The sequence below is a fragment of the Schistocerca serialis genome, chromosome 2 (genome assembly GCF_023864345.2).
Source record: "Schistocerca serialis cubense isolate TAMUIC-IGC-003099 chromosome 2, iqSchSeri2.2, whole genome shotgun sequence".
NCBI lineage: Eukaryota > Metazoa > Arthropoda > Insecta > Orthoptera > Acrididae > Schistocerca > Schistocerca serialis.
In genome coordinates, this window is record NC_064639.1 from 681,473,220 (window position 1) to 681,497,816 (window position 24,597).

Genomic DNA, 24,597 nt, shown 5'->3' on the forward strand with positions numbered 1-24,597 from the left:
AAAATATCATCGTAAAATCCTTAAAACCAAAGTAGTCTAGTAGTTATGATAACAATCAACAAAGTTAATCAAGGTGTGCTCATGTGATTTGAGTTCTATTATAAGTTGTTTGTGTAATCAATTTCCTATCAGCAGAACATTTCCAGACTGGCTAAAATATGCTGTGAAGTTAAACCTCTTAACAAGAAGGGGGATAAAGAGACACCACCAAACTATCGAACAATTTCACTTTTGCTGAATTTTTCAAAAATAGTTGAAAGTGTTTAGTTCAAGCATCTTCTGACTGCAAATAATATATTGTCCAAGTCACAGTTTGGGTTCCTTAAGGGTTCAGATATATAGAACGCTGTTTACACATACCATGTACTTAATTCATTAGATAACAATTTAGAGGGTATTGGCATTTTCTGTGACTTGTGAAAAGCCTTTGATTATATGAATCTTAATTAAATTAGAAAATTATGGTGTCACTGGCAGGGCTGCAAAATGGTTCGATTATTACGTAACTAATAGGAAAAAAAGGGTGCATTCATGAAATACCTCTGGAGTAAGAAGTCAGTCTTCACCTGACTGGGAATTAATTACATGTGGTGTTCCTCAATGTTCCATCTTGGGTCCATTGCTTTTTATTATGTACATTAATGACATCTTGTCTGTTTCATTGCCAGGTGCTAAGTTTGTTTTGTTTGCGATGATGCGAACATTGCATAAATAGCAAGTGAAGTACAGGTTTAGAAATTGCTGTTAATAAAGTTTTCCCTGACATTAATAATTGGTTTAAACCTAATTCACTGTCCTTAAACTTTGAAAAGGCCCATTATATGCCGTCCAGAACCTGTAAGAGATTTCTTCCCAGCGGGTGTATAACATATGAAGACATGCAGGTAGAAGAGGCTGACAATGTTAAATTTCTTGGAATACAACTCTCTCTCTCTCTCTCTCTCTCTCTCTCTCTCTCTCTATATATATATATATATATATATATATATATATATATATATATATATATATTTTCCAATCTCGGGAGCGGAAAGACTTACCTTAGGGGGAAAAAAGGATGGATATACACTCGCACGCGCGCGCGCACACACACACACACACACACACACACACACACACACACACACACACACACACACACATATATATATCTGTGTGTGTGTGTGTGTGTGTGTGTGTGTGTGTGTGTGTGTGTGTGTGTGTGTGTGTGCGAGTGTATACCTGTCCTTTTTTCCCCCTAAGGTAAGTCTTTCCGCTCCCGGGATTGGAATGACTCCTTACCCTCTCCCTTAAAACCCACATCCTTTCGTCTTTCCCTCTCCTTCCCTCTTTCCTGATGAGGCAACAGTTTGTTGCGAAAGCTTGAATTTTGTGTGTATGTTTGTGTGTCTGTCGACCTGCCAGCACTTTCATTTGGTAAGTCACATCATCTTTGTTTTTATATATATATATATACAGGGTTATTACAAATGATTGAAGCGATTTCACAGCTCTACAATAAGTTTATTATTTGAGATATTTTCACAATGCTTTGCACACACATACAAAAACTCAAAAAGTTTTTTTAGGCATTCACAAATGTTCGATATGTGCCCCTTTAATGATTCGGCAGACTTCAAGCCGATAATCAAGATCCTCCCACACTTGGCGCAGCATGTCCCCATCAATAAGTTCGAAAGCATCGTTGATGCGAGCTCGCAGTTCTGGCATGTTTCTTTGTAGAGGAGGTTTAAACACTGAGTCTTTCACATAACCCCACAGAAAGAAATCGCATGGGGTTAAGTCGGGAGAGCGTGGAGGCCATGACATGAATTGCTGATCATGATCTCCACCACGACCGATCCATCGGTTTTCCAATCTCCTGTTTAAGAAATGCCAAACATCATGATGGAAGTGCGGTGGAGCACCATCCTGTTGAAAGATGAAGTCGGCGCTGTCGGTCTCCAGTTGTGGCATGAGCCAATTTTCCAGCATGTCCACATACACGTGTCCTGCAACGTTTTTTTCGCAGAAGAAAAAGGGGCCGTAAACTTTAAACCGTGAGATTGCACAAAACACGTTAACTTTTGGTGAATTGCGAATTTGCTGCACGAATTCGTGAGGATTCTCTACCGCCCAGATTCGCACATTGTGTCTGTTCACTTCACCATTAAGAAAAAATGTTGCTTCATCACTGAAAACAAGTTTCGCACTGAACGCATCCTCTTCCATGAGCTGTTGCAACCGCGCCAAAGATTCAAAGCGTTTGACTTCGTCATCGGGTGTCAGGGCTTGTAGCAATTGTAAACGGTAAAGCTTCTGCTTTAGCCTTTTCCGTAAGATTTTCCAAACCGTCGGCTGTGGTACGTTTAGCTCCCTGCTTGCTTTATTCATCGACTTCTGCGGGCTACGCGTGAAACTTGCCGGCACGCGTTCAACCGTTTCTTCGCTCACTGCAGGCCGACCCATTGATTTCCCCTTACAGAGGCATCCAGAAGCTTTAAACTGCGCATACCATCGCCGAATAGAGTTAGCAGTTGGTGGATCTTTGTTGAACTTCGTCCTGAAGTGTCGTTCCACTGTTATGACTGACTGATGTGAGTGCATTTCAAGCACGACATACGCTTTCTCGGCTCCTATAGCCATTTTGTCTCACTGTGCTCTCGAGCGCTCTGGCGGCAGAAACCTGAAGTGCGGCTTCAGCCGAACAAAACTTTATGAGTTTTTCTACGTATCTGTAGTGTGTCGTGACCATATGTCAATGAATGGAGCTACAGTGAATTTATGAAATCTCTTCAATCATTTGTAATAGCCCTGTATATATAAAAACACAGATGATGTGACTTACCGAACAAAAGTGCAGGCAGGTCGATAGACACACAAACATACACACGAAATTCTAGCTTTCGCAACCAATGGTTGCTTCGTCAGGAAAGAGAGAAGGAGAGGGAAAGACGAAAGGATGTGGGTTTTAAGGGAGAGGGTAAGGAGTCATTCCAATCCCGGGAACGGAAAGACTTACCTTAGGGGGAAAACAGGACGGGTATACACTCGCACACACACACATATCCATCCACACACACACACACACACACACACACACACACACACACACACAGATATATATATATATATATATATATATCTGTGTGTGTGTGTGTGTGTGTGTGTGTGTGTGTGTGTGTGTGTGTGTGTGTGTGTGTGTGTGTGTGGGCGCGCGAGTGTATACCCGTCCTTTTTTCCCCCTAAGGTAAGTCTTTCCGCTCCCGGGATTGGAATGACTGCTTACCCTCTCCCTTAAAACCCACATCCTTTCGTCTTTCCCTCTCCTTCCCTCTTTCCTGACGAAGCAACTATTGGTTGCGAAAGTTAGAATTTCGTGTGTATGTTTGTGTGTCTATCGACCTGCCAGCACTTTCATTCGGTAAGTCACATCATCTGTGTTTTTAGATATATTTTTCCCATGTGGAATGTTTCCCTCTATTATATATATATATATTATATATATTATTATATATATATATATCCTTAATTAAATCTGTTGCAAATAGTATGTCTCTATTTCCAATCAATAGCTCAATACATGGTATCAATACTAAAAGTAAGAACAATCCACATAAAGACCTAATTCATGTATGTTGGTCCAAAAATGGGTCCAATATTCAGGAACACATGTTTTCAATAGATTGCCAGCAACAATTAAAAACTTGGTTTCAGGAGAAGCACAGCTTAAGCAGAGTTGAAAGACTTTTTGGTGGGCAATTCTTTCTACTCTGTAGATGAATATTTTAATGGGGACTGTTGGACCAGCTTAAGTAAAAATGTGAGATTTCAGATTCGACAGCACTTGGTTACAACAGTCGAGACTAGGCATTTTGTGCATGATAATTTTATTAAAAGTGCATAACTCCATGTTTCATTCTGAGAATGTGTTAATTCTGTAAACATTAGCAGTTCCAGTTTACTGTAATGTATTCACATGTTTTGACGATCTCCTGACAGATGATCAGGGAACTGAGTATTATATTAAAATGTTCTATGTATCGGAGATGCTGAGTCGCGATTGTTGTTGTTGTGGTGATGCAGCTCTCCATGCTACTCTATCCTGTGCAAGCTCCTTCATCTCCCAGTACCTACTGCAGCCTACGTCCTTCTGAATCTGCTTAGTGTATTCATCTCTTGGTCTCCCTCTACGATTTTTACCCTCCACGCTGCCCTCCAATGCTAAATTTGTGATCCCTTGATGCCTCAGAACATGTCCTACCAACCGATCCCTTTTTCTAGTCAAGTTGTGCCACAAACTTCTCTTCTCCCCAATCCTATTCAATACCTCCTCATTAGTTACGTGATCTACCCACCTAATCTTCAACATTCTTCTGTTGCATCACATTTCAAAAGCTTCTATTCTCTTCTTGTCCAAACTACTTATTGTCAATGTTTCACTTCCATACATGGCTACACTCCATACAAATAGTTCCAGAAACGAAATCTATACTCGATGGTAACAAATTTCTCTTCTTCAGAAATGCTTTCCTTGCCATTGCCAGTCTACATTTTATATCCTCTCTATTTCGACCATCATCAGTTATTTTGCTCCCCAAATAGCAAAACTCCTTTACTACTTTAAGTGTCTCATTTCCTAATCTAATTCCCTCAGCATCACCCGACTTAATTCGACTACATTCCATTATCCTCGTTTTGCTTTTGTTGATGTTTATCTTATATCCTCCTTTCAAGACACTGTCCATTCCATTCAACTGCTCTTCCAGGTCCTTTGCTGTCTCTGACAGAATTACAATGTCATCGGCGAACCTCAAAGTTTTTATTTCTTCTCCCTGGATTTTAATAGCTACTCCAAATTTTTCTTTTGTTTCCTTTACTGCTTGCTCAATATACAGATTGAATAACATTGGGGAGAGGCTACAACCCTGTCTTACTCCCTTCCCAACCCCTGCTTCCCTTTCATGTCCCTCGACTCTTATAACTGCCATCTGGTTTCTGTACAAATTGTAAATAGCCTTTCGCTCCCTGTATTTTACCCCTGCCACATTTAGAATTTGAAAGAGAGTATTCCAGTCAACATTGTCAAAAGCTTTCTCTAAGTCTACAAATGCTAGAAACGTAGGTTTGCCTTTCCTTAATCTTTCTTCTAAGATAAGTCGTAAGGTCAGTATTGCCTCACGTGTTCCAACATTTCTACGGAATCCAAACTGATCTTCCCCGAGGTCGGCATCTACCAGTTTTTCCATTCGTCTGTAAATAATTCGCGTTAGTATTTTGCAGCCATGACTTATTAAACTGATAGTTCGGTAATTTTCACATCTGTCGACACCTGCTTTCTTTGGGATTTGAATTATTATATTCTCCTTGAAGTCTGAGGGTATTTCGCCTGTCTCGTACATCTTACTCACCAGATGGTAGAGTTTTGTCAGGGCTGGCTCTCCCAAGGCCGTCAGTAGTTCTAACGGAATGTTGTGTGCTCCCGGGGCCTTGTTTCGACTCAGGTCTGTCAGTGCTCTGTCAAACTCTTCCCGCAGTATCGTATCTCCCATTTCATCTTCATCTACATCCTCTTCCATTTCCATAATATTGTCCTCAAGTACATCGCCCTTGTATAGACCCTCTATATACTCCTTCCATCTTTCTGCTTTCTCTTCAAGACCACAAGTCACGATAGGCACAATAAAAAGACTCACACAATTAAAGCTTTCGGCCATTAAGGCCTTTGTCAGCAGTAGACACACACACACACACACACACACACACACACACACACACACACACACACACACACACAGAAATGCAACTTGCAAACACATCTGCAGTCTCAGAGAGACCACACTGTGAACAGCAGCACCAGTGCATGATGGGAGTGGCGACTGGGCGGGGGTAAGGAGGAGGCTTGGGCGGAGAGGGGGAGGGATAGTATGGTGGGAGAGGCAGACAGTCAAGTGTTGCAGTTTAGACGGAGGGCAGGAGAGAAGGTGCGGAGGGGGGAAGGGGGTAGGTAGTAGAAAGGAGAGAAATAAAAGAAATTAAACGACTGGGTGTGGCGGTGAAATGACGGCTGTGTAGTGCTGGAATGGGAACAGGTAGGGGGCTGGATGGGTGAGGACAGTGGGCACTACACAGCTGTCATTTCACCGCCACTCCCAGTCGTTTAATTTCTTTTATTTCTCTCCTTTCTACTACCTACCCCCTTCCCCCCTCCGCACCTTCTCTCCTGCCCTCCATCTAAACTGCAACACTTGACTGTCTGCCTCTCCCACCATACTATCCCTCCCCCTCCTTGCCCCAGCCTCCTCCTTACCCCCACCCAGTCGCCACTCCCATCATGCATTGGTGCTGCTGTTCGCAGCGTGGTCTCAGCTCTCTGAGACTGCAGGTGAATGTGCAAGTTGCGTTTATGTGTGTGTGTGTGTGTGTGTGTGTGTGTGTGTGTGTGTGTGTGTGTGTGTGTGGACTGCCGACAAAGGCCTTAATAGCCGAAGGCTTTAATTGTGTGAATCTTTTTATTGTGCCTGTTGCGACTCAGCATCTCCACGATATGGTGAGTAGCAACTTTCCTTCTCTGGTATTGTTACATTCCATCCTGAATTTTCCATTGTTTAATGTTCTATGTATTTCTGACATGTTCCACACCCATGAGAATCTTCTTACTTTTGGGTCTGTGGAACGAAACCTGAATCTAATGTAATCTTAAAGATATTGTTGAGTTAGTCCTTTATATAGCAAATCTTTTCCCAAATTTTTCTGTACTCTAGTGCTGGTTTTAATTTTATTTGTAGAGTAACATTTCTATGTTTCAGTATCTCACACAATAGAAGAACTGACAGTGGTGTTCACATGGAAACGAGTGCGTCTTTTTGACCAGCTTGCATGCCAAGTGCTGTATGAAGTGTGCATGGAAAACCCTACAGCAACCGTGGAAAGTGTCCAGAGTAAACCAAAGAGCAAATGGAGGCCATTACCCCTTGACACAGTGGTGAGGAAATAATTACTACTGATTATTAAACACTTGAGGGTGTTCAGGAATGAGCATCAGGGCATTGTATTTTGAAGACCAAGTCATTGGAAAGTTAACTTTCTTTATAAAATTGTTCATCAGAAACAACATCGTTGATAGTATTTAGTGTTGTTTACATGGAAAAAGATTGATATAAAGAACTGCTTATGTCCAAAATGTATATTGCTTTCTGTAGGGTATCAACATTTTTCTAAAAATGTTTCTGATGGGTCAGAAGTTTAACGACTGTTATACTTACTTATCATGACCTTCACCATCACCATCATCTGGACAATGTTCTTATAAATTTGTACTGAGTTATTTGATGATGGAAAGGTAAACCATAAATTTCCTCTAGTTTTTGTGGTGTAGTATAATGATGATTCCGTTGTTGCCACTGAGCAGCAACATTTAATTCCCCTGTGGAGTGGTGTTTTCTTGTAGTGCAGTGGGTCACTTTTCCACTATTACCACCTCTGCATAATAACACTTCTATAGTGGTAAATGGTGCATCAAAACTATTTCCCTCCGATTCTAAGGTTAAAAATTATTTGTTACATTTTCTAACCAATCACAATATTTATTTTATAGCCCTTGTTGACCAGTTCTACCCATGTTGTTTAATAGCTACAACATATCTTATAACAAGTGACTATGCATTGTTGAATATTTCTGTTTCCTTTTTATGTTACATGAGAAACTTAGAGTGGTTTTAGCACTTATATTTTAGTAATCCTGAATCCCACAGAGCTGCTGCTTTGGATGTCGTCTCAGTATACAGAAATTTTGCTAATAATAATGATGATTTCTTCTATCATTTATGCAGCCTGCATCAAATCAGGAGGGCAAAAAAATCTAACATAAAAAAAAAAGAATGTAGGTTGAGATTTACAGTGCCCATCACAATCTAGTTTGTATCAAAATATAATGTGCTGGAATGTTGGGGGCATAATTGGCTATTGCAAAAAAACTGTCAGTATTCAACTAATAAAGATTTTGAGAGACTAAATATTTGAGTTAATCCATTAAGTGTAACAAGATGATTCAGCTGGTGATCTGTTGGCCATTAATCTTTTCCACTCCTTTTTCTCCAACCATGTTCTCCTCAACTGCTCCTTCTGTTAGTTGGGATATAGGATTAGTGGATATGTGGAAAAATCAGAGATGAGAGAAAACTTCAGTGATGTATGGGTTTTGGTGTAGCCAAGTAGATGGAATGTCAGAGGGTACCAAATTTAATGAACCGTCTGGACATTCCAACAATTCATGTTTCAGAGCCCTTAGTTATCTTGTTTCTTTGGTACTTGTCAAGAAAACTTAGTGCTGTTGTACAGCTTGCGTTATTTGCCACTGTAAAATTACCTACGAGAATCAAAGTGTGAAGTGCAACAGCTGTTGACAAATTGTTTTTAGATCTAACTACTCTCCGTGATTTAGATGTAAAACTAACAATCAATAGTTTATCTGACTATGATGATCAGATGTTAAAAATAAGATACACTGACCAGCTACTGATATACTGACACTTGTCTGTCCTCTTCTAAAGTAATGCTATGCAGTCTGGAATCCTTTCCAGATAGGGTTAATGGAGTACATTGAGAAAGTTCAAAGAAGAGCAGCAAATTTGGTATTATTGCGAAGTAAGGGAGATAATATTACTGACATGATACCAGATTTGGGGTGTACATAATTAAAACAATGGTATTTTTCGCTGCGGCGGAATCTTGTCATGAAATTTCAATCACCAACTTTCTCTTCCAAATGTGAAAATATTTTGTTGACGCCAAACTTCATTGGGAGAAACGACCATCATAATAAAATAAGAGAAATCAGAGATCGCACAGAAATGTATAGGTATACACTTTTTTCACATAGTGTTTGAGTTTGGAATAATAGAGAATTATTGTGAAGGTGGTTCGATGAACCCACTGCCAGGAACTTAATTGGGTTTGTGGAATATCCATGTAGAAGTAGATGTAGATCATAAAATAAAAATATTGTCTTATGGAATCATAAACAGCAACTTGATTGCAGGTTTTAGAGATAAATTATGGAAAGAACATGCTGTGTTATCTCCAGTGTGTGTATGTGTGTTCATGACAACTTCAAGGGGCGTCATCAAGGCATAAACACCCACATCCAGCAAGTGCCGTTGTGCTCACTATGCCACACTTTGTGCCTACTATGTTACAAAACAGGTACATACAATCAGCACAAATCACAGATTGGTGTGCACACAGTGGATTGTATACACTACATAAAATGTTTATAAGATGGATGGCCATCTTTTGCCAGTGTGAATATCCACAGTGGGACATAGGTTATACTCATGAATAATCCATGTTATACTACAAACAGTGGGAAGAGTTTTATAAAGCAGGTAGTGTAGATGGATATTTAACTCTGTTAAAAATGTTCCAGCGGTGCTTAAAATTGAACATGGGCAAGGACTCTAACATTAAAGTATATTGTGCAAGGAAGAGATCTAATTCTGAGAACAAGCTGTAGCCAAGAATTCAAATTCCATCACAACCATTACTGTAAAATCCTTATTATGTATTATAAAAGCTGAGCAGACAATAAAACACTCTAAGAATAAGACAAAACAGTTTGGAACAATACGAAACAAGAAACAAACATAAATAGTATCCATATGAAACCAAGTGGCACGAAAGAGCTCTGCCATTCAAATCATTTGCTTGCACCACCAATAGAGATTTGTTTCAATAACATAACCTGTAATAAGATTGTAACATTCATCAGTCCACTAAAAACAAATAATTTCACTGGGAATGCTGATGTTTGTATGTAACGTAGTATTAAAATCTTCTTATGACATGGTAGGACTGCCCTTGAGCTGTCTTGGTGATCTTATACTGACTTGATAAAACTACTCTTAAGTTATCTTTGTAATCAGCCACTCAGATACATTTTCTGGCTGTTTAAAATATCCTGTAGCAACACCAATCTATAAAACTGGAGGTGAGCAAGGTGTCTCACTCTACAGGCTCATGTTACTCCTTCCAGTCTTTCCAAAAGTTTTTCAGTAAGTTGCCTATGATAGAATGCAGACTGACTCATTTATCTGGGCAGAACCTTGTAACTGCCTCTCATCTCAGCTTTTGTAAAGGATTTTTTTGCAGATATGCGATACATAACATCATAAATGAAGTCCTTTCAGAACTGAACAAGGGAAATTACCCATTTGGTGTATTTAATGGCCTTGCAAAATCCTTGGATTTTGTGGAGCTCAAAATTCTACTTGGTGAATTGATGTTTTGTGTTGTCAGTGGGATCTCTTGTGCATGGGTGGAGCCTTATCTTTATAACAGAGAGCATAGGGTCACATTGACAGTGTTTGTCATAGGTATGAAACCTACCTCAGAATGCATAACACAAGACACGTGATCTTGCAACCACTGGGAATGAGTCTTGTCATGTTCTTAATGTACAGTTTGTGGATGAATATATAGTTTATTGAAAGTAAATTACACCTTGAGGTGAAATGAGAGAGAATTGTTGTGGAACAAAGAGAAATTCAGTTAAGTATGAGGCATGGTTTTGGTACAAAGGAGGGCAGTAATTAAAGTGAAATACAGATTTTCAAAATAAATAAAGAATTTTTGAGCCAGATTTCAGTGATACGTCTTGGAATGTAACAAACACATTTGCAGTTTTAGAGGTATTTTTGTATAACAAGCAGATTGCTTAACACCCCACACTACTTCAACCATCTGACACATGGTGTACTTTACAGTCACTGCATTAAATACAAAGTATGACTCTTGTAACATCTAATGACATTCTCTTATGAATTACTGTTAGTTTTAATAATAAACTAGCTCCTACTGAAACTATTATAATATTAATAACAACAACAATAATATAAGAGACAATCAAAAAGTTTTTGTTTGAAGGCCATACAATACAGAGTCGGTGTGCTAATCAGGCAAAATTGCCATAAGCATTGAGGTAATCGTCCTGCTGACATACCAGGTTGAAGATACCTGTTGGGTAAAACGCAGTGTCCTGCTGCATGGTCCATAACTGCCTGCTACACATCCTTGTGCAACAGGAATCGTTGACCCTTCATGGCCTTTTTTAAGGGACGAAAGCATGATAATCACATGGGGAGAGCTCAGGACTATAGGGTAGGTGCTCGAGTGTTTCTCCACTTGAGTAAGGATGGCCAGCCAGATCAACCAGTGTCTTGTGTCGATTTTCGAGCAGCATGGAATTTGCTGCATCTTTCCACCATGGTCGTTTTTGACCGACATGCTGTCCCATGCATATTCTACATTCTCTGATGGATGTCTACCAGTGTTTGTTCTTTGGCAGCCAAGAAAAGAATAACAGCACTTTGGTCCTGTTTGAATGCATTTGATAATAAGGTCGCCACAGTTCACATTTCCGTATTTACCACATGCACATCGGAAAGATATGAATGCCACACTAATCCCTTGCCCACCTGTCAGTGCGTTTGTACCTGTATGAGAGTTGCACTACACTACACATATGCTGAAACAACACTCTCAAATGGAAACTTTCTGATTGCCCTCATATAATAATTTTGAAATAGGAATAGATTTGATGAGTGACATATGACAGTCAACTCACCTGTTTGATGTCTAATAGTTATATGTGTAATACATTTGTAATATTTATAATTTCAAATGAGATGCATTGAAATGACATATTTATTTTGGAATCGGGGGGGGGGGGGGGGATTACAATGTCCTGAATGAAACAAATTAAAATATAATATATTTGTATTCAGCTGTTCATTTGTTTTAAGAACTTGTAATGTTGGTTGTTCGTGTTTGTCTTGTTCTAGGAACTTGAGAAGCTTGCATCTCGCAAACTGAAACTCAATGCTCGTGATACTATGAAAATTGCTGAGAAACTGTATACCCAAGGTTTCATTAGCTATCCTCGAACTGAAACAAACATTTTTCCACGTGAGATGAATTTACGAAGTATAGTTGAACAACAGACTGAAGATGCTCGCTGGGGAGGTAATGCCTTTTCTGATATTTGATCTCCATTGTCTTCTCCAAGTTAGTGCTTACAGCAACTATGGCATAGTTTATAGCAACACCTCACTGATGCAATTGCTGTTTGTCTTATGTTCTTTCATGAAGTGTGAACATTCTCAAATGATGTACCTTTAATTTTACTTTAGAGCAGGTGCCAGGGAAATAATTTCCCCTATCTATTTTCATTTTTCTGCATTTCATATCTTCCACTTATATTGTGCTTCTAATTAGCTTTCTTGTCTGCATTTCAATTTCATACATAAATATACAAAATGCTTTATTCATATGAAAACCACTTTTCTTTTGTACTGTTTGTAACTAGTAGATGGTATTGTTGGTAAAACATTTTAAAACCTCAGGTAACTCACACAAATCAAGCTGGGTGACATTGTTGACAAGTGATGTCACGTGTAAATTATTTGAACATTGTTTACACCAAAGGAATCTCAGATCTCACATTTAAAAACCTAAAGGAGCAGCATTTTAAGTCTGAAATTAGTAGGGTAGCTTTATGAATTGATATCTTCATATGATTTATGTGCCTCAGATAACATGGTTATACAATGGCAACCAGCCCCCCAGGGGGCTAATGGTTCTTTTTTTAGTTCGTGCATGGCGCACACGGGTCCCTGAGCTATTGCACCCATTCTTCCTTCTGTGACTGCATTTCCTTCACCCTGCCCATCCCTCCCTATCCTTGCACATCCCTCATTACCCCTTCCTCTCCTTCTCTTGGTGTTCTGATTTATATCGAACTGGCTATCCATCTTTTTTCCCTGTATTGCTTGCAATTTTAATCATCCTGCCAATTCTATTTCATCCTCTTTGGTGTTTAGGTCCCTTCTTGAGGTTTGACCTCCACTTCTAAATTTTCTTTTATATTATGAGTCATTTGGGGAAGCACTCCCTCCCTAGCGTCTATGATGTGGATTCCTCTCCCCTCTTCCTTCCCCACTATAGCCCCCCTCCACTCTACTTGGTCACCAGCATGTGTAACCAGTCTGTGAGATGGTGCTGTTATATACCCATCTGGCGAGCCCTCTGACATCACTGGGATCACACTGCTGATACATGAGCTGTTCCCTCCCCGTGTATGTTCCTGAGCCGTCCCCTCCCCATGTATGCCATGGAGTGGTTGCTTGTCTTCCTGGAGCATCGGAACTCCCAGCAATGGCCACTGTGCCAGGTGGCGCCCATGGGGAGAGCCCCTGATCTGAGTGGGTGGTATCAGAGAGGATGCTTGATGCGTGAAGCATATCAAACTGCAAAAATCTGGCTGTTCTCAAACTGCTGCTTCTTTGAATGGTGAAGGATCATTGAATGCTGGTTTGTATGACCGAGCAGCCTTCCCTTTCCAGGCTACACCCTGGAAGGTGGCCAGGCTCTCCATCTTGGGATGAAACATTTTCCCTGCTATCTCATCTGTACTAGGACAGATGAGGACACATTCACTGCCACAAAGCCATTGTTTTTTGTGGAGAATATCGAGGACAAGTTTGCTGAAGTGTAGTCTCTCTGTAAGATATCATCAAACGCCCTGTTGATCAAAGCTGCTTCTGCTGCCCAGTCTACAGCCCTTCATGCTTGTGACCATCTTGGCAATGTCCTGGTGTCTATTACCCCTCACCAATCTCTGAGTATGGTCCAAGAAGTTATTTTTCATGTGGACCGCATCCTGCAAACTGATGAGGAACTCCGGCCTGACATGGAGTAACACGGCATTCATTTTGTTCGACGTGTGCAGAAGGGTCGCAAAGACAACCACACCATTTATTCTGGCTTTCGAGGGGATACCCTCGCAGGTAAGGTCAAGGTTATGTGCTACAAATGTGACATGAAGCTGTATGTCCCACCACCAATGAGGTGCTATCGGTGTTAGTATTTTGGGCATATGTCTTCCCACTATACGGCAGACCCTCTGTGTTGGTGACTGTGGACACCCACTCCATGAGGGGAAACCCCTGTGTTCCACCAGGTGTGTGTGTCAATTGTAATGACTGCCACTCGCCTCGCACACCAGATTGCCCAGCTTACAAGTGAACAAAGAAGATCCAAAAAATACAAGTCCCTGGATCAACTGTCTTATGCTGAGGTTTGCCAAAAATATGAGAGACTCCATCCTGTGTCACTTTCTTCAACTTTTGTCTGTGTTACATCCTTTCCCCCTCCTACCTCTTTCGTGCCCCAGCCCCATCCCCCTCTCCCCTCCCTCACCCCTGCAGCTCCCCCGACCTCTCCTCTGGGAACTTCTCCCCCTGTCTTGCGAAAGAAGTGCTTCTCACTCTTCAGCACCTGCCAGTGATGGGGCTCCCTCATGGGACACCTTTCCCCAGTGTCTCTCAGACCGAAAGCCTACTACCACAACTTGCTCATGAGATGCATCATCTGTGTGGCCCAAGGTCACTCACTCTCTTTCAGTTCCGGATCTTGCAGATGCCTGTACCCCCTCTGTGCCCTGCTCTCCTGCACCTCCAAAAGAGAAGAAGAAGAAGAAGAAACATAAACCCCAGGACAAGTCCCACCCGGTACCTCCGGAGGTGCCATCTCCTCCCTTGCAACCTGAGTCTGACATATTATTTATAAATGTCACCCCATCCTTGTTAGTGACGACCACTGTCTGAGTGACTTGACCCCCTCTCGGCTTCTTTATGCCTAACCTGGACTCTCGCCACATGATAATCCAATGGAATTGCAACAGATACTATCGTCACTTACTTGAAATAGAGCACCTTTTTCCCTCCTTTTCTGAATTTTTTCTTGCTCTTCAAGAAAATCACTTCCATGATGGCCACTCTTCAAGGTTTCGTGATTGTTGGGCATTCTGTGAGAAACATATCAGCCCCGGGGTAGCACCTGGAAAGGTCTGCACTTTGGTTTGCTCAGATGTCATTAGAAGCAATAGTGGTTAGAGTGCAAATGATTCCAGCAATCACAGTTTGCATTGTCTACCTCCCTCCAGGTAGGCCACTTCCTTATGATCAACTGTCTACCTTCATATAGTAACTCTTGCCCCCATTTCTCTTCCTTGGGGACTTCAGTGCCCACCACCCCCTGTGGGGAGTGCCATTTCAATGGGTAGGGGTCTCCTAACTGGCCAACTTATTACAGATTTTGATTTTTGTCTCCTCAATGACGGTTCCCCTATCCACTTCAATGCCACTCATGGCAGCTTTGCTGCTGTCAATCCCACAATTTCCTCCTCTGCTCTGGTGGCTTCCCTACATTGGTCACCCCATGATGACCAATTCCCTGTGATTCTATCATTCGCCTGCTGCCGGCAGGCAGACAGGCTCTCACATTGGACATTCCGGATGCCCAATTGCCCTTTATATATGTCTACTGTGCACTTCGACACCTCCTCTCGAATTGAATTGATATGGTCATGCAGGGTGTCTCTGCAACTATTCTTCATGCTGCTGGCACTGCTGTCCCCCCTATACACAGGTCCCCCTCATTGTCGATCAGTAACATGGTGGACCAAGGACATAGCAGTCGCTATCCAGGACTGCCAACGGGCGCTGCAGCAGTTTAAACGGCACACTTCGCAGACCAACCTCCTCGTTTTTAAGCATCTCTGTGTTAAGACTCATTACCTTATTAAGCAGAGTAAAAAGAAATGCTGGGAGTGCTATGTTTCCTTTTTGGGGACGTATGCCTCTTCATCGCAGGTTTGGTCCAAGCTCCTTAGTGTTCTGTGCCACTGGCGACAGTCAACTTTTAACCTCCAAGGTGCTTTGTGCACTGATCCATTGGTCCTTGCAGAACATCTCATGACACACTTTGCGACGGCATCGGCATCCTCGTCGTATCTCTTTGCCTTTCTCTGGCAGAAACGATGAGTTGAACAGACCCCCTCTGTTTCAACCCGCACCATGCTAAACCCTATAATGAACCCATCACTGAATGGAAATTCTTGCAGACTCTTACCTCTTCACATGACATGACCCCAGGCCTGGATTCCACAACTACTGGCTGATCCAACATGTGGACATTACCCAGATGCAACATCTCCTCAAGGTCTTCAATCACATTTGGCTCACGGGTGCTTACCCATTGCAATTGCGAGGCAGTATAGTTATCCCTTCATCATTTAGCACGGGAAGAACCCAATGTTTCTCAACAGCTACCACCTGATTAGACTGATGAACATACTTTATAAACTGCTTGAGAGGATGGTTAGCTTCAGATTATGTTGGGTACTCGAATCTCAGGGCCATTTGTCCCTCAATCAGTGTGGCTTCTGGGAAGGATGATCTCGAACTGACCATTTACCCAGATTGGAAGCAGCAATCCAATAGACGTTTACTAACCGATGGCACCTTGTCACAGTCTTCTTTGACCTACATAAGGCATATGACATGGCTTGGCACCATCACATTTTAGTTACCCTCCACGACTGGGGCTTTTGCAGCCCCCTTCCAATGTTTATCTGTGAGTTTTTATCCCACCAGCTCTTCTGGGTTCAAGTCGCCACTTCACTCAGCACCCCTCAGGTTCAGAAGAACAGTATCCCACAGGGTTCTGTCTTAAGTGTCACACTCTTCCTCATAGTCATCAATGGGCTTGTAACCTCTGTTGGGGCTGTGGTTACACAAGCCTTGTACGTTGATGATTTTTGCATATAGTGCAGCTCACACTCTGTAGCATCTGCTGAGCTCCAGCTCCAAGGTGTCATCCAACAGGCCTCTGTGTGGGCTCTCTCCCATGGCTTCCAGTTTTGTCCCTCCAAAATGCAGGTTCTGCATTTTTGTCATCGACGCACAGTACACCCCAATCCAGAACTTTATTTAGGTGACCAGCTCCTTGATATTGTAGCACAGTCCCATTTCTTGGGACTGATGTGGCTGCCCCGTACTTGCCACCTAAAGACTACATGCAAGTGGAAGCTTAATACTCTCTGCCTACTGGCCCACACATCTTGGGGTGCAGACCATGCCACGCTTCTCCATCTTTATCTTGCTCTGGTTTTGTCCAGACTAGATTATGGTAGTCAGGTTTATGTCTCAGTGGCTCCTTCCACTCTGAAACTACTTGACCCTGTTCACCATTGAGGGGTGCACCTAGCTACTGGTGCCTTTCGCACTAGTCCCATTGACAGCCTCCATGCAGAAGCAGGGATTCCCCCCCTCCCCCCTACAAATATGATGGAGCCAGCTCCTGGTTTCTTACGCAGTCACTTTTCCTGACCATCCCGTGTACCCTGTTCCCTTTGTAAACGAGGGACGCCTCCCTCCTGATAACCGCCCATAGGTGGGATCACTGGTTTGGATGCGTCTCACTTCTCTCTGTTGGGATTGCCATCTCCACGCTCTGCAATGCGCCCCATGTATTTCCTCCCACACCCCCCTTGGATGGTGCCTGGACCACTGATTAGGACCAACCTATTCCAGGGTCCTAAGGTCTCTGTCACCTTTATAGTTTTCCAGCATCTTGGACATGCCATCCTTGCAGAGTTCCAGGGTGCCACCATCTTCTACAATGATGGTTCTAAGATGATAGATAGGGCGGGATACACTTTCATGTCTCCTACTGGCTTAGAACACCATTTATTGCTGAGATCATGTAGTTTGTTCACAGCAGAGTTCCTAGCCATTCACAGAACCCTCCATTTTGTTTCTCAGGCCTCTCTCCACAGAGTTTTATTGTGTACTGACTCAATGAGCAGCCTGCAGGCTATCGACTGATGCTACTCTTGTCAGCCTTTGGTGTCTGCTGTCCATGACCTTCTCTTCACCCTTGGCCGTGCCACCTGCTCAATTGTCTTTCTCTGGGTCCCGTGTCATGTGGGCATCCCAGTGAATGAACTGGCTGACCTTTTGGCTAGAGAAACAGGTACTTACCCCCATTATCTTTCATGATTCCAGCTGCAGACACGCGGATCTATGTCTGATCTCTCTTTGCCCAAAAGTGGAATGACATCTGGTGTGCTGCTGTTCACAGTAATAAACCCCACACAATCAAGGAGTCGACTGCGGTTTGGCACTCTTCCTTCCACCCCTCCCTGTCTTCATTATTTCCTCTTGCGTAATGAACCATCCCCCATACGTGGTTGTGGAGCCAGACTGATAGTATCCCATATAGTGGTGGCCCTTAATATTAAGTAAAGTCTTCCAGATTCCTTAAATTTAAGGTTGGCAGACAATTCACTGTTGGTTGAACTGGTCATCAGTTTCTTCTGTGAAAGTGGTTTTTCTTTTCAGTTATAAGGTTTTACTTTACTCCTGGAGCAGGGACAGGGTGGTTGTGGTTGGGGCCTCTTTTCACGTTTTCTTAGTCTGGAACTCATTACAACTCCCCTTTGCAAAGACTACTCTTTTATCCCTTTGTTTCCCCAGTTTTTAGATTTGGCCCAATCTTGTATACCTTCTACTGTGTGTGTTTTAACTGAGAGGTACAGGACATTTTTAAGGTTCTATTCCTTTCCACAAAATAATTCCCTTGGATGGTATTTTAAAATGATGACATCTTTCAGCAATGTGCATGCAAGTTCTAAGCATGGCTTGGTTAAATATGTTGTTTGTGTTTGACTGTCTGTGCTACCTTCACCTCATAAACCAGACAGAACTTTTTTTAGCATTTGAATGGATCCTCCTTCAGACTGAAGCATGCCCCCACCCCCTTCTCTCTGAATACATTGCCTGGCTGATTACATTGTGCTTGCTCACCAACTTGAGTGAGGTGAGGGGTTGTATTGGGTGAAGTAGGCAAAGGAGAAAACCAGGCAGGGAGCAGGAGAAGACTTTGTGGAAGAGTACCTAACAGCTGGGAGGGAGAGAATGGGATAGGAGTGTGGTGAGCTCATTATGATGGCAGTCAAGGGTAGTTGTGCATGATGCACAGTGGGAAGGGGAGAATGTAATAAAGGGAGAAGGGTTCTGGATGCAGGATAGTGAAATTAGGGTCACAAGGCTGGTGGGTAACGAGCTGGTGCTAGAGGAAATTGAACCCAGGAGGATTACAGAATTGAAGAGGGTGTTGCAAAGACAACCCCCATTTATGTAATTATGTTGTGTTGGTATTGTGGTGAAGGATCCAGGTGGCACGGGTTGTGTAACAACCATTAAGATGGAGCACATTTTGCTCAGCAGCGTACTCTGTGACTCGATAACCAATTCCACTCTCAGCCACAGTTTTGCTGTGGTCCTTTGTTCAGTTGGACTTCTTGTGGGTAGTCATGTGTGCACAAAAAATTATGCATAAATTGCAGCAGAGCATGTTTGTGGCATGTTTGCTTTCACAGGTGGCCCCGCCTCTGATATGACAGGATAAGATAAGCCAGTAATGGAACTGGAGTAGGATGTGCTGCATGGTTGTATTGTACAGAGCTTGCAACTGAGTCTCCCACAAATCTGTGACCCATCATGCAAGGGATTTAGAGAAGTCTGTCTTTGCACCACACCTACACACCTCAGTGATATGCTCTTGTGATTGCTTTTGATATGTCGTATTTTTATTCTCTTGGATTTTGTAAAATGAATCAATACAGATTATCAGTGAAATTTCTGTGAACAACATGGTGGACTTCTTTAGATGTGAGCCAGAGGCTTATTTGATACATGACGAAAGTTGGTTTCACATTTGTAGTATGGGCACCTGGGTAGGGTAGGTTACAATACATCTCCTATTGCCGTGATTCCTCCATTACATTATAATATTAAGATAATCATGGATATGAAAGATGAACTGTATCAGAATGTTATCACTGTTCTCTTTTGGATAGGATGATGGTAAGTGTGCATGAATTACACATTTCTCCTCTTCACCTGCCCTGATTACGATGACATCATTACAATGTGGCATCATGGAAAGGAAACATTTCAGCAATTCACTGATCACATTAGTGACATACATTCTAACATAAAGTTCACTGTGGATGTGGAGAAGGAAGGAAAGCTACCTATCTTAGATGTTCTGGTTGAGCAAAAGTTAGACAGATGACTCAGACCCCCATTGTATTGTAAACTGCCAAACACAACCATTATCTTAATGGGCACAGTTTTCATCATCCTGCCCAAAAGAGAGTAGTGCCAGACACTCTGATACATAGAGCTAGAGGTACATTAGATGAAAATAATCTTGGCATTGATATAAATAAATAAATGTTGCTTTGCTCCCAACATAGTGCAAACTGTTCAATATGATGCCACTTCAGTTCCACTGCTTGTTTAATTGAGCAGTTCCTAATTAGGTCTGACAAGGCTAATTGCACACTGTTTCTGACATTTCCACAAAGAAAAATCTGAAGTTGCTGCTGGAAATCGATCCTGGGACATCCATCTCAGTAACCAGTAATGCTAACCAGTAGACCACAGAGGCAGCTGGCATTGAAATAAACTGTCGAACTTCTGTATCCAGACAAAATGGCTATTGAAACATGAAATAATGTCAGGTCTCTTCAGAAGATGCAAATCAAAGTCCAACTAGGCAACATGACAACATCAGCACACAATGTTCCATCTCTTCTGTGGAGCAACATCAAATAAAATTGGACAAACCTTAAAAGACCTGAGATTAAAACTGTATTTTGGCTGCCTAATAAAATCTGAGGGATGTTGTGCCCCATGAAGGGCTTTCATAATAACAGTATCAGCTGTTTACAGTATTCTGTGAGAATGTGAAAGGAGCTGTGTAGGACTTGCATAATTTTCTGGCACTGGACCAAACAACATGGTCCATCAAGTACATGAATCTAGAAACAATTTGCTGTCCTCAAACACAGGGTAGCAGCTAAACACAAAATCTTGTTTTAACAGACTAAGATCGTAGCCCACACTTCAAGTGAGTGGTACTCAATCATTAAAGGGACTGTGGAGACTAGAATGTGCGTCAAAAACTTCATTAGAAATATGGGATTCCAACTGAGCAGTGCATGGAAACAGGTACCTGAACTGTACACTTTAGAGGAACGAAGACACTGTAAGTAACATATCATTGTTGGTGCAATGAACACTGCTACATTTTTACGATTTTGTTACTTCTGTGACAGTCAATTGCTGTCTTGACGAAGATGGCGGTGGTTATTGTCCGAAAGCTCATGTTTTCGTAGAGGATTAGCTTGACAAGTGAACTAAGTATGTTGAATACAAATACGTGATTGTTTTGAAAGAGTGAGTGGAAATTTATGTTTCAAAACAGTTAATGAGCAGGTTCAGCACATACCAGCAGATCAACGCACGGAAATCTCCCTTACGTTTGTTTGAATGGCAACCTCATCTAAAATCTACGAGTAAGGAGAAAAACAAGGGAAGCGGCTACTTTTTAAATTCTCCACTCTGGCAGTCTATCTACTTCAGGAAGCAAGTACATAAATTTCCTTGCCTTGCGATAAGACACAAATGTATAACAGCTCTCATATGTGCTTATATGTTTCGTGTCACTTATGACAGGCCGTCAGATGCTAAAGTATCACATGTTGCAAAAAATATCATAACTGTGTAATCTCATCTGACTGAAAACCAAGGTACGACTATGGTAATCTAAATTACACAGACTGAAGTGTAAGCAATTGATGGTGCTAAAGAGAGCAAAAGCTGTATCTGCAGATTTGGCAGCCGAAGAGAGAATTGCGTCGGAACTTGTGGCTTGTGATACCCGGCCGGGTGCCCCAGCTGTGGTAGAGTGGAGGTAGGCTCTCCGTCCACCCTGGCCGCCTGTTTGTTATGTTTGCTGAGTGTCTAATTAAGAAGGCCTAGTCCTGGTTCCCAGGCCACACTGAGATTATAATCACAGTCCTGGATGATGGGATTGTTCCTGTTGTGTATTTCAGTATTTTGGGATTTGTGCTGAAATTATAGTGTGTTAATATTGCACTGCACAATCTCAGACAGACAGTGATACATGACTGCTGACTTTCTAGCATACGTCAGTTGTTGGTGCTGCCGATGTTGTCATCGATCTTCGATGGTTCACACTGCTTGTCCAATGCGTGTAGTGCCATATTGGCATGGAATCTGTTATATCCTGGCCCCTCTGTAAACTGAGGTCATTTTAGGCATTGACAGTAATGTGCATATTTCATTGGATGGGCAGAAGATAATACTTGTCGGTATTTTACCATTATGTGTCTGATTCTACCTGATAATTTTCCAGTGTGTGGTATAATGGCAATGGCTGTCTCTTCCTTGTGGTACATGGTATAAAGGCAATGGCTGTCTCTTTCTTCACAACTTTTTCCATCCCATAGTTATACTGTAGTGGCAGTGCGCAGAGTGCACTCAGCCTGCTCCGAGAGGGTTTACTTTTGGATGAATTTACGGCTTCTTCCTCAAAGTGCTCCATCAACAGATTCGCAATCACAAGTAGAGTGGGGTGCCCATTGTGATGCCCTCCATCTGTTCATAGTATTTTTTGTGATGCAGACATTTACCCACATGAGGGCCTTGCCGGTCCTTCAGATATGCAGGAGCCCTGCTGTTACTGACAGTGGGATGTAATGGCACCTCGTCTTAGTAAATCTTATGGAGCCCATCTTGGTGGTATGGGTCTTTGTGGAAACAGTTTCTCGGTAACCCCTCTGGTAAATCCGAGTCCTTGAGAAATATCTCGGTCTAGTTCTCCAGCGTTGATCTACCTGTCGGAGTCATCATTTAGCAGGCCCCGCATCTTCACAGTGCGGTCCTTGTGGTTGACGACCAAAGAAGCATTGCCTGAGTCAGCAGGTAATATATCCTAACTAGTCTGCTGTGGCTGAGCAGTATTTGTCTGAGTTTTGTGTTATGGAATACGTACACACTACTATTTTAACACAAACATTGAAATAATGGGACAGTGTCATTAGTGAGTCCATTGAAACATGCACCAGTGACTATCTCATCTAACTTGGACTGTCTCTGTAGTCTCAGCAAAGCTTGAGAACTGGCACTTAGTCTAATAAAGAAGACACAGCAAAGTCAATGAGATAGTAGCCGTGGCAGCTCCGAGTGCCTGCAACCACACTACTGGAGCTGCCGGGTGTTGCTGCCCACAGACATAGACACAGTCACGCTCTGGCATGGACTGCTTGTGGAATGCCCTGCATAGTGGATGGGGTTAGCCACGTGTCTCCAGATCATTCAGTTTGTCAACACACACCTGATGATGTAACTTGTCTTACCACTGAAGTTTTGTGTCCATTGGACATGTGGACTATTTGATCGACAGTGTTGTTGAAGACAGAAGAAATAGTGTGAGTAAATTTGTGAGTAGACACCTTTACTGCAGGGCAGTAATGACCCGATTTGCATTCCAGTTGTGTTAACAGAACGGGCAAACAGAATTATGCGTCAAGAAAGTATTTTAGTGGTGTCTGACTTGAGGTACCTTGATATTGTGGTCACACGTGAGAAGATATTTACACTGAAGTTGATGTTTGAATATCATAACTCTTTATTTTTGTGCTTGCAAAGAAAAACTTGAGAAATTGGTATGAAAATCTGCCTTTTATAATGCAGTATTGCTATAATGTAATTGGATAGATAAAAAATATGCTAATCAAGCAGTGGCAAGAGAACACAGATATAAAGGTATTAAAGAGTGCAAGCTTTTGTAACCTGTGGCTACTTCTTCTGGCAGAATATTTGAAGGGGAAGGAAGAGAGGGAAGGAAAAGGATTGGAGAGGTTTAGGAAAATGGGTAAAATTATGAAAAGTTATCTAGAACCATGGGTCAGGGGAAATTTACCAGACGGGATGAGAAGGAAAGACTGATTGTTGGGGACTGCACCAGATGAGATGTGAAAATCTGAGTGCTTGAAGGTGGAAGGTAGGGTAATACCCAAGAGAGAAATTACTACCAAAACATCGTGCATGAGTTAATAAGAACAGAAAGCTAAGTGCATTGTATGTTATAGAAAATGAAAGCTATTGAAAACAAAAAGGAAGTGAAAAAGGAATAGTTGCTGTGAAAATATGCTAAGACCAAAGAAATTAAATTCAGGTCGGTTGGGTGGCAAGGACCAAGTACATTTTGTAACACCAGCTCATACCTGCTGAATTCTGAGAAACTGGTGCCTGAGGAGAGAATTCAGATTGCACATATGCTGAAAAAGGCATTGAGATCAAGACCATCATGTTGTAGAGCATATTCTGCAACAGGATATTATGTGGTACCAGTATACATGCCTCTGCGTAAGTCCATTCATCCTAGCTAGTAAGGTGGTGGTAGCCATGCCAATGTAACAGGCCAAACAGTGTTCACAGAACAGCTGGTGTGCAACATGTGTCATTTCAGAGTGGCTCTCCCATTGATAATATTTGTTTTGTCAGCTACAGCACTGGTATAGGTGGTGGTAGGAGGGTGCTTAGTGCTTACACAGAGACGGTGACATGGATAGAAGCCATTGAGTAAGGAAATGGGTGCAGAAAGAGTGTGGGTGTGATAAGGATCTTGGAAAGATTGGGAGGGCAGTGAAAACCTATTCTAGGTGTGGTGTGCAAAATGTTGGAAAGAATGGACCTCTGGGCAACTTTTCTGAACTGTACTCCTTTTCCTAAACCTAACCAGTCTCCTTTTCTTCACCCCTCTTCCTTCCCCTTCAGTCCTGCCAGAAGAACGACCCACTTCCTTCAAAAGATCGCAACCTTTAATACCTTAATGTGT

At 42.1% G+C, this 24,597-nt stretch overlaps 1 protein-coding gene across 1 annotated transcript in view; it reads left to right on the forward strand.

The window, feature by feature from the left end:
- Window positions 1-24,597, forward strand: part of LOC126457798 (DNA topoisomerase 3-alpha) — a 197,141-nt gene that overhangs the window by 60,363 nt on the left and 112,181 nt on the right. The window contains exons 6-7 of the mRNA XM_050094395.1: window positions 6,789-6,964; window positions 11,820-12,000. Coding sequence (XP_049950352.1) covers window positions 6,789-6,964; window positions 11,820-12,000 — 357 coding nt within the window. The remainder of the gene's footprint in view (window positions 1-6,788; window positions 6,965-11,819; window positions 12,001-24,597) is intronic.